This window comes from Pygoscelis adeliae, unplaced genomic scaffold (genome assembly GCF_000699105.1).
Source record: "Pygoscelis adeliae isolate BGI_AS28 unplaced genomic scaffold, ASM69910v1 Scaffold160, whole genome shotgun sequence".
NCBI classification, from domain to species: Eukaryota; Metazoa; Chordata; class Aves; order Sphenisciformes; family Spheniscidae; genus Pygoscelis; species Pygoscelis adeliae.
The window spans coordinates 6322182-6336957 of record NW_008824035.1 but is presented as its reverse complement, the minus strand read 5'-3'; the positions used below and the strand labels follow the sequence as shown (position 1 = coordinate 6336957).

General features: G+C 36.5%; 1 protein-coding gene across 1 annotated transcript in view; it reads left to right on the top strand.

The window, feature by feature from the left end:
• The window catches only part of ITGA4 (integrin, alpha 4 (antigen CD49D, alpha 4 subunit of VLA-4 receptor)), a 40282-nt gene that overhangs the window by 18312 nt on the left and 7194 nt on the right, over positions 1-14776 (top strand). Inside the window, exons 12-20 of the mRNA XM_009333152.1 lie at positions 1677-1771; positions 2148-2238; positions 3615-3660; positions 4041-4195; positions 6145-6299; positions 9531-9680; positions 10992-11068; positions 13745-13895; positions 14646-14744. Coding sequence (XP_009331427.1) covers positions 1677-1771; positions 2148-2238; positions 3615-3660; positions 4041-4195; positions 6145-6299; positions 9531-9680; positions 10992-11068; positions 13745-13895; positions 14646-14744 — 1019 coding nt within the window. The remainder of the gene's footprint in view (positions 1-1676; positions 1772-2147; positions 2239-3614; positions 3661-4040; positions 4196-6144; positions 6300-9530; positions 9681-10991; positions 11069-13744; positions 13896-14645; positions 14745-14776) is intronic.

Here is a 14776-nt window from a genome sequence, read left to right as displayed (position 1 = left end):
GTCCGCATCTTTCTTCACGCTTCTGAATTACCCTTTTTATTTGCAGTTACCGTCCAGGGTTCTCCTTTCACTCTTCCCTTTGTCTTGTGTTCTTGGTCCTGTTCCGTAACCTGCAAAGCTTGGAACAGTCATTCTCTTCTTATCTGGTCTTTTCCTTAAAGTAGTCTTTTTTTTCCCCCCTCCTTTGGTATCTGTTCTTTAAACTCTTGTTAATTTTTGTTTCTCCTGTTTTGCATTACCTTCACAGTTTTATACACAAGTTTCAGTTTTTGCCCCAAAACATTTGCAAACTGCAAAAGAAAAACCGTATCCAAATGTAGGGCTGGGGAACAGAGAAGTAAAATCAAATTAATAGCAGCATAGCAAAGTAGATGCATGACATGGAATGTAATGTAAAACGGGCATCCTAAAACTGCAGGGGGAGGTGGGGCAAACAAGTGGATTAGCTTTTGAAGGGAGCAAAAACATTGAAAAGAAAAAGTGGAGGCAATATTGAGAGTGACAGTAGGAAAAGAAATTTTGTAAGAAAAACAGCTGGAAGCAAAATATAAAGAGAAATTGGGTGTTAGAAACCATTTGTCTGTAGTAAGTAATAAAAAAGCACAGCAGAGCCAACTTCTTCAATGATCTAAACCATCAGTATCAGCCCTGTGAAGATAGTGGCGTGCGTGTTGGTGTAGAATCTGATCTCCTCAAGAACATAAGTGTAATTTTAATTAGCACAACTTGGCTGTCTTATTTTCATCTCACCAGTAGAGAGACATAACATATTTTGTGTGGATGGATTCAATCAATATGGATTCAATCAGAGAATTGTTCAGTAAAACCGAATTATCAGAGCTTTGCTTTTCTTGTGATTTTGGTTTGATGTACCGTACAGTATTTCCCATTTGCAGATAGTTCAGTTTTGCTTATTTGTGAATGAAATTTCACAATTATTAATTTATATTAGGGAATTTCAAGATGATGTAATTCATCTCCCCCTCCCCTCATCCACTTCTCGGTTAACAACCTCTGGCTATTTGAACCACGGGGCTTTTTGGTAAGGGCTGTTGAGAGTGGGTGGGTGGGTTGGTTGGTTGATGTGTTGCCACACCCCTCTGGGATTGAATCATTTAGGCATAAAACATATCCCTTTGTACAAACCAGCTACCTTCGTTTCCTTGTTAAATGCCTGTTCAAGCCTGTTATCAGCTGTTAAGGACATCTCATAGAAAAATAAACGGTTCATTTCAGGCAGCGTAATAAGGGTACTTCTTGTGTTTCAGTGATTCAATCCATGTGGGAATAGCAGAGTGCAGGAACATCATCATAATTCCATGAATACAAGGGTTTGGGGTTTTGGTTGTTTTTTTTTTTTAAGACCATGATCATTTTGGGTATTCTCCATGACAACCTCTTAACCTCTTAAGGGCTAAATTCAGTACTGGTAAGAACAGACTTTGTCTTGAACAAAATGGCTGTATTTGGCCCAGAAACATAGTACTTAAGGCAGAGTCAGGTTACTGAGCTGGTCTGTATTGTTTCCGTTTGCTTTATATCTATCTTCAGCACTTCTTTTGAATTCAGTCAAATAAATTTGGTCTGGCATTGTATGCATCGTGATTTGGATTTCTTTAACTCTTCCTTGTTCATGTTTCCTAGTCAACTGATTAATGTTAAATTGTTTTCCACAGATGTAGCAATTGGGGCTCCACAAGAAGATAATCTAAAAGGGGTTATTTATATATACAATGGCAGGGAAGAGGGAATAACACCATCATTTTCACAGGTACGCTTTTTCGATGAAAAGTAATCTATCTGGAAGAACCTTAAGTTTAAATTCGAGGCAGTTTTCCCTTCATTTAACACTCAGACCATCTGAGGTACTGTAAAAGACTTCAGAAATTTTTTACATAGTGTGCGATTTCCAGTCATAATATAAGCTGTAACAGAAAAATAAATTGTTTTGGAGGCCTCAGACAGGGTTTATGGGATATAACATTTGCAGTAATTGAGGAATATTACTTTCAGAGGCATACTTTCACAGGTAAGCAGGTAACTGCCTTCAGCAGCAGGATGGTTGTGCTAACATTTTTCATTGGATACTGTAACTCGGAGATTAGCTTTCCAAGAATAATTTTCTCTTCTGTTTTTTTCCTCCCCAGAGAATACAAGGACATCAAGTCAGTAATTCTTTAAGCATGTTTGGACAATCCATAGCAAGTGGCATTGATGCAGATAATAATGGTTATCAAGGTGAATTAAACAATTCTGTTTATTTTTCATTTTTAGAAGAGTAGAGATCCATAGGGAACAACCCTACCGTGCAACTCGTTACTTTTAACAGAAGCAAAATCTGTTATTAAGATGACATGTCACATCTTGCATTTGGGGAAGAGAAAAAAAAGAGAGGTAAAGCTGAGGCCAAGCAGTCAGTTTTCATGGTCATCTAACTATTATTTAAGGACTGAGAATGATGTAATAGTAAGATCATAGTGCACAAGAAGAAGAAAAACGTAGGTTTTATTTTTACAGCAGCCATCTTATCTGCTAATGTCACAATGAGCTAGTCCAGGCACTGGAAGCACGTTTGTGGTCCAGACTAGCGCGCTAACCTAAAAATCTTGCTGGTGTTCACATAGTCTAGATTTTGCCAGAAGTCACTGAGCTCCGTGACTCTCAGTCTGTGTCAACAATACATTAACCTGAGTCAGGGCTCACAGCATTGGATTAAGACCGTTGTGGAGTTCTTGTGGGCATGACACAAAAGTGCTAATTTGGTGTAAAACAACTTGGCTGGTTCCAAGTATATACTCATTGTTTTATACGTATTGTCAAAATATTTTGACATTATGCAGATAAGCGTTTTATCAGGTCAGGTATTGCCTTTCCTGCTCCTGTGGGTGTCAAAGCATAAAGTTATCATGAACTGCATGTTGTATGCTCTGGCTATGTCAGCAGAAAAGTTATCCAGGTTAATTTGTAATGCTGGGCTAAGAGGTAGTGTACAAGTAGTCTGCTGTCAGGTCACCTGTTGTTTACTGATTTGGGAGTCACATCCTCAGACCCTTATATCATTTAGACTCCTCTGACGATTCACTTTTGCTACCTCGTTTGAGAAGTACGTATATACTGTGTATATTTCTTTCCCTTTTTTTTATGAATAGTTTTCAGTTTGGAATAAATTAAATAATTCTTTTCTATCTGTCTCTACGTATAATTTCATACATATTATATATAGCTATATGTATAACTGAATTGTTTATGTATATGTCTGTGTGTGTAGCAATATTGAATATTTGGATTAAAAAGAAGGCAAGTACCTCCTATTTAGCTGCATTGTCCTTCAGTGTGAGCCACTTAAGCGTGGAATAGAAATCAAATCATCACATTACCAGTATCCACAAGTCCAGCAAACTACCATGCAGCGTTAACGGGCAGTGGACAAGTATTTGAGGAATCATCTCCTAGATGGAGAACACCACCTTTGAATATTAGTATATGCCTTCTAATAAATAAAGGGGAAATGGTCTTTTAATGCTGACCAAAAGGTGAATATGCTACAAAATGCGTGTACCTGAGAAGTAATTCCTGTTGACAAATTATGCTTATTGATCTATTTTTTTTTACAGATGTAGCAGTTGGTGCATTTCTCTCCGATTCTGCTGTGGTGCTGAGGTAAGATTGCCACATTTCAGTGCTTTTAAAGACCATACAATTGAACTGTATTTTTTAATGCAATTTAATAAAACTCAGTAGTATATTTTAACCTCGTGATATTTATTCTTGGTGTCTTGAACTTCAGTCATTAGGCTCTAAAATGCTCTACAACTGAAACATTTAAGTAAACACCTTGAAGAAAAAGAAAATATCATTCTGAAACTTCTTGAGGCAACAAATAATGTGCACGCGACTATTTGGATTCTGAAAAATGCAGATAGCTTAAAAAATTATAAAATACAAAAATAGATTCTGTCAGAGATTGTTAGATTCTGCAGAGATTCTGTAAGCTATTTCTGAAGTGTTTTGTGAACATTAACTCTTTTTTCTATTCTTAGAACAAAACCAGTGATAATTGTTGAAGCTTCTTTAAAACACCCTAATTCAATAAATCGAACTAATTTCAACTGCATGGAAAATGACCAGCCTGCCATCTGTATGAATTTGAAGATATGCTTTACCTATACAGGACGAGAGGTACCTGGTTATATTGGTAAGCTGCTTGGAAAAAATTCCAGTATATGTATTCATTTTAAATGCACTTATTTACAGAATAACGCTATTGGTATTTAGTGGAGCATTAATCTGAGTTCAGCATAAAATGAAAAATTAAAAACATGGATATCTTTTTTTAGCTCAAAATTACCCTATAACATCGAGCCATTACACTTTTATTCAATTTAGAGTAACAGCACATCCCTACTAGGACTACTGGAGTTACATGGCCTAGAAGAGATAGTGATGTTAAAAAGGTGAGATATTGTGAAGATGAAGGTAGAAGTCCTAGTTGTCTGTTGCGTCAACGACATAATCTAAAGTTTTGATGGCAACTGGTTTAGACTAATTTTTAGCTACCTAGCTGGGTTGTACCGCTGAAGAGTTCAGCTGGGGCTGCGTGCAATATTTTCCCATGGGTTTTGCAGCAGTACTAAAACAGTACCATCGTAGGTAGGCTAATTCCAGTACCTGAATTAACTTACCTAACAGTGGTGTGATTAGAATCACACTCACGCTTTTGAACTTCATTGTAATGACGCCATTTCAGATGGTCCCTTTCATAGCATCATAATAACTAGATCCGTCATTTTGATAGGTTTTTGAATGAGACAGTGTGCTGATAGGGTTCACAAAGAAATAGGGCGTACTTATTCTGTGAACGCTTTCTTTTACGTACTTGCCCAGGGACCGTGTTCTGTTTTGCACAGGGCCCAACAGGCAGCGTCTGTCAAGTTTGTCTGAACTTTCCACATGCAATGTCTGGGCTGTTGCTTTGCAGTTAGGTAGGGAATTAATGGTGGGTGAATGTCTTTTCTTAATGTAGAATCAAATGGATTATTCAGCATGATATTCAGATGTCCTCTAAAAGCGGTCCTCCCAGACATGGACCAAACCATACCGGACTGCTGTAGGATGCAGTTTTCCACTTAGCAATAGGGAAAAGACATTCCCTTCATAAAGCAGCTCAAGCCCCTGATCGTACCGTTATGGAACATGTTGTGAAAGAGAGGGAGTCCCATCAAAATTACCGAACAATATGTCTTGTATTATATTTTAGATAATGCATATTTTGCTTTTGGCAAAAACTGGTACTGCTTGAAGCAATATCTATTGGAGGGAATATTCATGGTGAACTTATTTAAAATAATTTACTGTCTAAATTTGACTTTATTGCCTGTGTGCTTTTAACCCACTTGTCATATGCTATTTGTAAACTGCAAACAGCCCTGCAAATACATGGTATATAAAATTAAATTGCTTAAATCTTCTGTATAATAATATACAATATCCTTTAGGAACACATTACAGAGAACACATCCAACGATGAACTGAACTTAAAACTTTACAGATCTTTTGAAATTCATATTTGTTGTGAAAGATGAGCAGTCAGACTGGATTACCCTTGCTGGATTTGGACATGAGACTTTTCAACTTAAATAGAAGAGACTACAGGGAACTCTAGATATCCCAACTAAACTTTTGGCAGAACTTCAGAAGTAATAGATCAGTAATGCTCTGAAACTTATTTGCAATTTGTTATCATAGCTAACTTAAATAGAAAAAACTGTGAAGTTAGACAGTATTTGTCAGTGTCTGCTGACTTACTGTTTGGTGAAATCTAATGTCAGCCCTGTAAGTAACTGAAGCAGGTTTTCTTTAAACAGATTCTAATAGAAAACTATAAATATAACTTGACAAAACTATCCCTGATGTAAAAGCAGGTATCAGTGATCAGTCATGATGCAATCAATTTTCAGAGGGCTAGAAGCTTTTGTTAGGTAAGGATTTGCGTCAGAGAATTTTTAAGCAGAGCATTTCAGAATGAATATTACGGAACGTACTGAAGGAAGTGAGTCAGAAGATGTAATGTCTATCATAAATTCATGAAAATTATAACACTTAGAGTTTTTATAACTCTTATTTTCCCTGGGTTTTATTTTGCAGTACTGCTTTATAATCTGAGTGTTGATGTGAACAGAAAAGTGGATACACAAGCGAGATTTTATTTTTCCTCCAACGGAACATCTGATACAATCTCAGGAAATGTAAAGATTTACAGCAAGAATATTGCCTGCAAAGATCATCCAGCATTTATGAGGGTAATGTAATTTTCAATATGTATTGCCCTGTAAATCCTTTGTTCTCCTTTGAAAAGCACACTTGCTGCAGTAGAACCGATTTTGTTTTCAATTGCATCACATCATTTTGGAAGTAAAATATTTGTGTTCATAACTTCCACGGTTAATATATTTTAATTCTGATGATTTCTCAGCTTTCTGTGGGGAAGTCAGTGGGTCTGCCATCTCTTATGTCAGATATCTTGCATAATAATAATAATAATAATAATAATAATCACAGTGACAAAGTGAGCATTCTTGACATTTTTTCACCCTTTTTTATGGATGAGGGATCATAGATTGGGCCTCATTTGGAGCAACCAAGAAGAAATGGTATAACATACGTTTTCTGCTGAACATTTCTGATGGAACTTTCCTATGTACTCCTTAATGCAAAATTTTTAAACTTGTAATTACACAGAGAAAATGTTTATTATGTTTTGTCATTTGTAACTGTTTCAAAGAACACATGTATGGTCTTGCTCCCGTGTTTTCTGTGAGTAGATGAGGTAGACTCACCTGATAAGAAAAGAACCCATTCCTGATCTATAGGAAGTGAAAAGAAGATGATTGCCAGAAGAGAGTCTGTAGTTCGAGGTTTATAGTGTGGTCTGTTTTGTGAATTTGTTGCAAGGAGCCAAAGGCTAGCAGGGCACGAAGAAGAACACTTGCTTGGAATTGTTTGGTTTTTCCCTGCAAGGAATGCAGCACTCACCAAGGGAAATACTCAGAGAATCAAGAAGTGGAAATGGGGTAGGAAGAGCACTCGCAGCAGTTTCATGAATTAATTTAGCGCTGAACAATATGAAGAATGTGCAATGTGCTGACAAAGTGATCTCTCTGCTCACAAAAGTGAAGCCTGCACAGATACGTCTTGCTCCTGGACATATCAGCCTGAATCCTGGACCAGATTAGTAGCGAATGTCGTTACAGTTCTCTGTCTGTGAAAGTGTAGGGACAACTTTGTTGTAGAAGGAATCTGCTGGTAGAAGTGCTTCAGAGGAGAAGCCACAGAGGTAGAAGTGCCGCCAGGGCAAGTGGGGGATCAGCAGGAGGCTGTTGGAGGCCTGCAAGGTGTCAGCTAGCCAGGGAGGCCTGTACCAACACCAGTAATAGACGGTACCAGCTACTCAGCAGGAGGAAGTTGGCTGTTGGTTTCTCCAGAAGTAGAGTTTGATCCAACAGCAACCATCCTTTGAAATTGAGGACGGTACTGACTTGGAAGTAAGTTGGTAAGGATCTAGTCAGTAAGATCCTAACTGCAATAGTTATCCCAAAGTCACTGTTGCCCTGGAGGAAATGAACTGTGGTATTCGTGCTTGATGTATCCCTCTGAAGGGTGAATGAGGGACCTGTCTTGGAAGTAAAAACAACTGCAATCAGGACAAGGATATAATATTTTTAAGGCCATTCACTGGACAAGAAAGAATAAAAGTGATTCAGTCTATCAAACATCTTAGAAGCTTGCCTATTTCAACAAAAATTTTGGAGAATAAATGGGAAGAACTTGAAGTCCTAAACCACAATCAAACAATAAAAACTAGCGGACACAGAGGAACCATGTTTTACTAAATTCAGAAAAAATAGACTTATCTCCTGTAAGACCTTATCTAAGGGGGAAAAGAGTTCTTTAAAGAAATACTAAGGACAGGGAATATTTAGAAGTAAGGGGAAACAAGGGTAATAAAATAATGGACTAGTTTGCCTAGCCTTTTCTTTAAAATCCTCGAGGCAGCAATTCTGTGACCTTTTGAAACAAGCATCTATTAGGATGATGGGTGCAGTTAATCCTGCACAGAGTCTGGGAAATAGACTTAATTTTCTACAGCTACAAAAAAATCTGCAGGGAAAAAGTCATCCGTGTATTTTTCTTCTTCCTTCCTTTTACTTATTTTTTGTTTATGACACCATTAGAAGCCAATTCTTCACGATAAAGCTTTGGGGTAAAAAGGAAAGCTTATGTCACCTACTGGAAAATTGCCCAGATGCATCTCAACTGGTAGTTGCACCTACGCGAATGTTACTTACAGGAGCAATGGCAAATTGCCACTTACTTAGAAGAGTTTTGTAAGCTAAGAGAGATCTGACTGACAGCTGACCTTGTACAGATTGCTGTACCAGCATCAGCAGGTATTTGTGTAGGAGGAAGGATATGATCTGGCTCATCACTTCCTATAGTCTATCATTAGTATTTCTTCCTCCATATAATTCAATTTTCTTTTTAATTCTTAATTAATAGCATTATAAGCATCTCCTTCCACCCATTGAGGCTTCTGTACTTGTATGAAGCTCCTAAAGTTAAGTAAGTGTGAATGTCTGTCAAGTACAGTCCTTGCAAGAGACAATATAGGTTTTATGTATTTTGAGTAAAGACTAATTAATAGCTAATTAGTGTAATGGAAGTAATATAAAGCAGATGCAGAGAAGACCTTGTGGAAAATTATTATGAATTAGATAATATGTGATTTGGCCAAAGCAAGCTTGCAGATAAGAATTAAAGTACTGGCCATGTGGAGGGACAATCAGTGTCTGTCTATCTCCTACACTTAGGGAATAATTTAATTAGGTTTGCTATTGTTAGTACTCGGCGCTTCAAGCTGTTCAGTTTTCACAAGTAGGTAGTTTGGGCTCTGATCTGCAACATTCCTACACAGTCAAGGCTTTGTGTACAAAATGGTCATTTATTGAGGAGTTTAATCTTTTTAATACAGAATAAGAAATAAAGAGGCAGAAAAATAAAACGCAGTCATGACCTGCTTTAGTGGTACTGTGGGAGAACTCCTTTTGATTTCATACAGAAATACCCGTGGGTTTTCTCTGGCATTATCCCACTGGTTAACTTTCTCCTTTTTAGCCAACTTTTGCCTATTTTTCTATTTGGGCAGTACAGCATTTCATAGGTGTGTAAGGCAGTATTATTGACAGAAATAGGTTCACCATTCAATAAGGCTTCTTTTAATAAAACAATTTTCCATTCTGAAATGTCTGATGCTGTCATTGAATGTATTATGCTTTCCTGCGTTTCTGACTCTCTCTTTCAGCGACAAAGATGTCTGGAAAAGTATATGGGCCATATGGCATGTGAAATTATTTTACATGTAAAAAATAAGTGTTCCTGTTTAAGTTAGTTCTAGGGAACCTCGTAATCTTTAAAACGTAAGCATACATGTCTTGTCTTATATGATTAACTCATTAGGTTTCCAATTTTCATAGAAAGATGTAAGGGATATCTTGACTCCTGTACATGTTGAAGCAAGTTATCATCTGGGGCATCATATTCTACAGAAAAGAAATGTTCAAGAATTTTCACCACTTCAACCCGTTCTTCAGCGGAGGAAAGAAAAAGATGTTATAAAAAGCAAGGTTAGTGTATGAGTTCTCTTTTTCCAAATGCACTAAGTAAATATTCACGTTTTAATCTTAAGTGAAAAAAAGCTTCACACATCCATAGCATGTGAAGGAACGCCTTTTCCAGACCAGCACCTAGTGCCTTGATCTTAATTAATAAACCAGCATGCTAAAAAATGCCTAATTTTTCACTAAAAAAAAAAATCTTTGCAGAACTGGTATACAGTTTGTATTATGACTTAAGAGAAAAAAAAAGAAGAGGTATGTGCAGAGAACTTGCAAGAACATGTAATATTATATACCTCAGAACAAACAGGTATGAAATGCACTCTTTGAAGTATTCATTCTTTTTCAACTACACGGGATGAGTCACTTTCCAGTGTAAAATTGTTCTTTAAAATTAATTCTGTGTTAAATATACAATATCGTGTTGGTATTAAGCAACATTGTTGAAACACTTCAAGATTAAGTATTAGTTCTGTGAAGGTATTGCAGGTTTTCAAACACAAAGTTGGGGGGGGGGGGAAGAGGGTATTCTTTATCCTTAAATGAGTATGAAATTAACTTTTTTTCCCCCAAAATAACTTATTTAATGAATTAATAGACTTTTACTCTGACTTAAGCAAAAGTCAGGATGCTCTGAATTTTTAACTACCAAATGCTCATAAACATCTTACGACTTTTCTCAAACAGTAAGCTTCACGTAATTCAGATACAGTTGACGATCAGAACTCTGAGACATATAAAAGCACCTTTTAAATGGCACGCTTTTCCTTTTCATCTTCATTCAAAATTTGTTTTAGAAACCACAGAGTTGGAGAGAAAGAGGGTGTCGTTGAATATAGTGACATAAACGTGCTCTATAGCATACTGATAACCAAGGCACGGCCACATGCAACTCATGGTGTCTCTAGTCTCATCAAACCCTACTAACTGCATGATAAGTAAAGTTTGTGTAATGACACTCTCTTGTAAAAGTTAGTGTGCTGTATCATAGGAGAGACTGCAGAGACCTCAGTTCTGGGTCCTCTAAAACACTGCCCTTTTTAGGTACTACTTTTAAAAAATCAGCTGAACATCCACCCACTGGTTTAGCTGTGAGGGACTGAGTCTGGAAAGCCTCTCTGTTGTTATTCTGGGCGTGCAGAACGTGCTTGGAAAATGGCAAATCATAGCCTGATTGAATGGTTTTTAGGAGCGAGAGCTATTAGTCAATTCCAGAGACTTGGTAACAAGGTGATAGGTTTCTTTCTTTGGAAATACTTTCACTCACTATAATATGCATAATACGCTAAAGTGCCTTTTTTTTTTATTTCTCTTTTATAGTTTATTTTTGCAAGATTTTGCTCCCAAGAAAATTGTTCTGCTGACTTGAGAGTTTCTGGAAAAGTTGCTTTTCCAAAGTAAGTGTAATGTGGCTTTCATTTTTTTGAAAGAGGTTCAATAAGATTTTATTTAAATTATTCCTTAATCTTCTGTACGTAAAGAACATTAACTTGCAAAAGTAGACTACGGACTCCCTGAGAAAATATGAGGAGTAAAGCTGTGTTTAGTTGAAGGATATTTTTAAATCGTAGATCTTCCAGGAAATGTAACAGAAATGTATGTAATTGAAGAACCGTTCTTGCATAATTAGAAGACTTTACAGCTCATAAAATGTATCCTCTACACAAAAAGGTAAACTTGTATTCTACTTTTCATATATACTGGGCTAAGATAAAGTGCACAATGCATACTCAATATGTAGACATCATAACTACTGTTAAATTGGCAGGCTATCAGTTATTTCTGCTGCTCTTATGAAGATACTGTACTTGCACTGTACAAAGAAGATACTTCAGTTTTGTACTGACATTGTTATATTTATTATTTCAATTATAAAATAATTAAGTGGCTCTTTTTCCTCATTTACTTCAGAATATTACATCTTCAGTTTTATACTGCTGATTGAGACACCAGATGGTTGAGTATTATGTGAGGTTTAGACTTCTTTTCCCTATATGAATTAGCTTGCATTTTCCAAAATTAATTTTGTTTTGTGACTTTTTTCATTTGCATCCCTAATTTTTTTGACATACCCTTTAGTATCTTTCAGTTTTTCCCATTCCTTCCAATTAGGTAGCATGTTTAAATCCTGTTGTTACGCAAGATAATTAACGCACTTCCAAAGTATTTAAATACAATTATTATTGTTTTGCAGAATCTGTATTACACCAAGCCATGCTTTGTGAGATATACTTCTATTTGGAAGGTTTTAAGCCGTGTACCATCGTTTCTATTCAGGATGGATTTTAATGATTTGATTTTAAGTTATATTTTATCATCACAACCTTTTTCTTTATTGAATATTATACTTCAAAACAAGAAATATGGGTTGTTGGTGTGCAAAAAGAGAAATCGTACCTGTTGGGAATCCCAGCTAGTTAGGTATTTTGTGTGTGACCTGGATTTTCTTGTGTAATTTATCACTTTTAAAGTTGATTCTACTTTAATCGAGGTATTAGGTTGAACAACCTAAAATGACACCGAAAAATGATGACAATCACGTAACGCTGATTAATCACACCTGTGTGATCCCGAGCACAAGCTTTTTCATCTTCACAGATTTCAGAATAAGCTTAGCGTCTTTCTGCCTACTTTAACGCGTGGCCTGTAGCATGAGCCTTAAGCCCTTTCGTTTTCTCACGCTCGAAGATTATTTTATTTGAACAATCATAAACTTTTCAGAAAGAAAGATTGTGCAGCATTTCCATTCGTGACATTAGCAATGCGGCTTTCTAAGTATTACAAAGCTCTCAGAAAGGAAAACAGATTACAACATGCCTGCTTGGCATTAGGTACCAGTAGCAGATTTTCAGTGTAAATAAATAGGCTAAATATCTTGATAAAGTGTGAAGTATCACCTTAAATTACATTGTGCCCCTAGAATCTCGACTAAAAACTAGTTAGCTGTGAAGCGTTAACTTTGTCTGGACAGAATGCAGTCATTATCCTTAAATAGCAAAGCGACCACTTTTAGTCTTAAAAGAATGAAATCAAATAGGGGTGTCAATGCAATGCTTTACTTACCGAGTTATGAGTCTTCGTGTATACACTATCACGTTTTGTTTAAATCGCTTAGATTTTGGCCTGCTCTGTAAATTTCTAGTCCGCATCATGCATTTTTTAATGAAGAATGAAATATGATTACCAGGGAAAAGCTCTAGTTCAGCTTTGCTGTAGTCCCAGATGTGCACCTGGTGCTTTTGTGTACTTGTGTTAAGCTGGGAGGCATCTTCGTGACAGCATCTTGTTAATGAGCTGGGCTTTAGTGCATGTAAGAGGACTGAATGGTAAGCATATAACTAGTAAAACAACTTTAAAATTTAACCTAAACTTAACATTTCAGTGGCTTGACTAACGTTGTGTTTTTCTTTAATTCGCTTTTGTCTTGGAACCAATCTGCTTACGCAGTGCTTTTACCTTCTGTTGCTTTTTGAAGTGCCATCTTCTTTCCCAAAGGTGTTCAGTGACTAATGCTTTGGTTTCAAGCCAGAATATCTGATAAATGTCTACTTCTAGGCAGCCTTTCTACAAGTCTTAATTAAACTTTAATGTCAAGCTGAAGTTTACTTTTAGCCCCCCACAGGGTGTCTGTACTTGTAACACGATTATAGAACATTACATAGATCGTAAGACAGGCATGTTCACTTGCCCTCTTTGTGACCTGCTTCATATTAACTCAATCCTATGCTTTGAGTACACAGGGTGAATTTTGAAATAATGCCTGAAGATACTGTAGCAGTAGCACGTTGCTATTCTCGTCTTGTAAAAGCCAGAAGCACGACTGGTCTGATGACAATTTTCTTGCTCTCGCATTTATAGCCTCAGCCTTAAAAAGTACAATACTGGAGTTGACCATCATACAACTGGGGTAGTACCTGCAGTTACAGGACTGGGTAAAAACTTTACTAATGATCTCCAGCTGAACTTTGTCAGAACCAAATGAAATTAACTAAAAGAGCAGAGGCAGAAAACTTTTGCGTACAAGCTGTATATAGAATTACTTTTCACTTATATTACGATAATTATTTTTATAGGCCTCACGATAAGAAAACATATCTCGCTGTTGGAAGTATGAAGACTTTATTGTTGAACATTTCTCTGCTTAATGTTGGAGATGATGCATATGAAACTGTCCTCCACATTCAAATCCCTAAAGGTCTTTATTTCATCCGAGTTTTAGAATTGGTAAGAACAAAAAAATCTGTCAAACAGTAATCCTTTAATATTTTTCTTTTTCAGCCAGACATTTTTCAAATTGTTAATGGATTGTTGAGTTTCTTTAGATACTGACAACCTAGACACACCACACACACACACACACACACCGCCTTCCCCCCCAGCAAAAAGCTGACAAAACTCCAGTGTTTAAGTTCTCAGACTTCTAGCTACCTAAACGGCGTGCAATTTAATCAATACAGGTGACTCAAATCATTTCAATAACAGGATGTGATGGTAACAACTAAAATAAAAAAAAAAATTGGTTTCTAAATGTGTTTCAGGATGTTACTGCTAGTTTTTGTCTGATGATCATGTTTTCAGTGATCACAAAGATCTCATTGAATCTGCTCTTTTTCACAGATACATAGCCTTATGAAAAAGTCACCAGTCTAATTGTTCTCCCTTTCTGCCTTTTTAAAATTACTGCTCTCTGTGTAGCATCCCCCTGACACCTTTCAGAGGTTGGCTTTAAACTTGCGTGGGTCTGATGCGTACACCTTAGCTTCACTATTAGCAAACAGAAGATGAAGTAATCAATATAAGGATATGTTAAAGTAGTCATGAATAATACGCATATTCTGTATATTTGCATCAGTGAAATAACAAACACCTAGTTCAGGGAAATATAAACCACCCATTTCAGTGTGCGCATGTAATTTGAAATGTCTGAAAAAAGCAGTTTTATTTTAATCATTAATAATTTGTCCTTTATTTTAGGAAGAAAAACAGATACATTGTGACGTATTAGATAAAGAAATTCATGCAGTGAAACTTGAGTGCAGCGTTGGTTATTTATATGTAGATCAAAAATCAAAGGTAAGCAATGTATGAAGTTCCTAGCTTTAAAA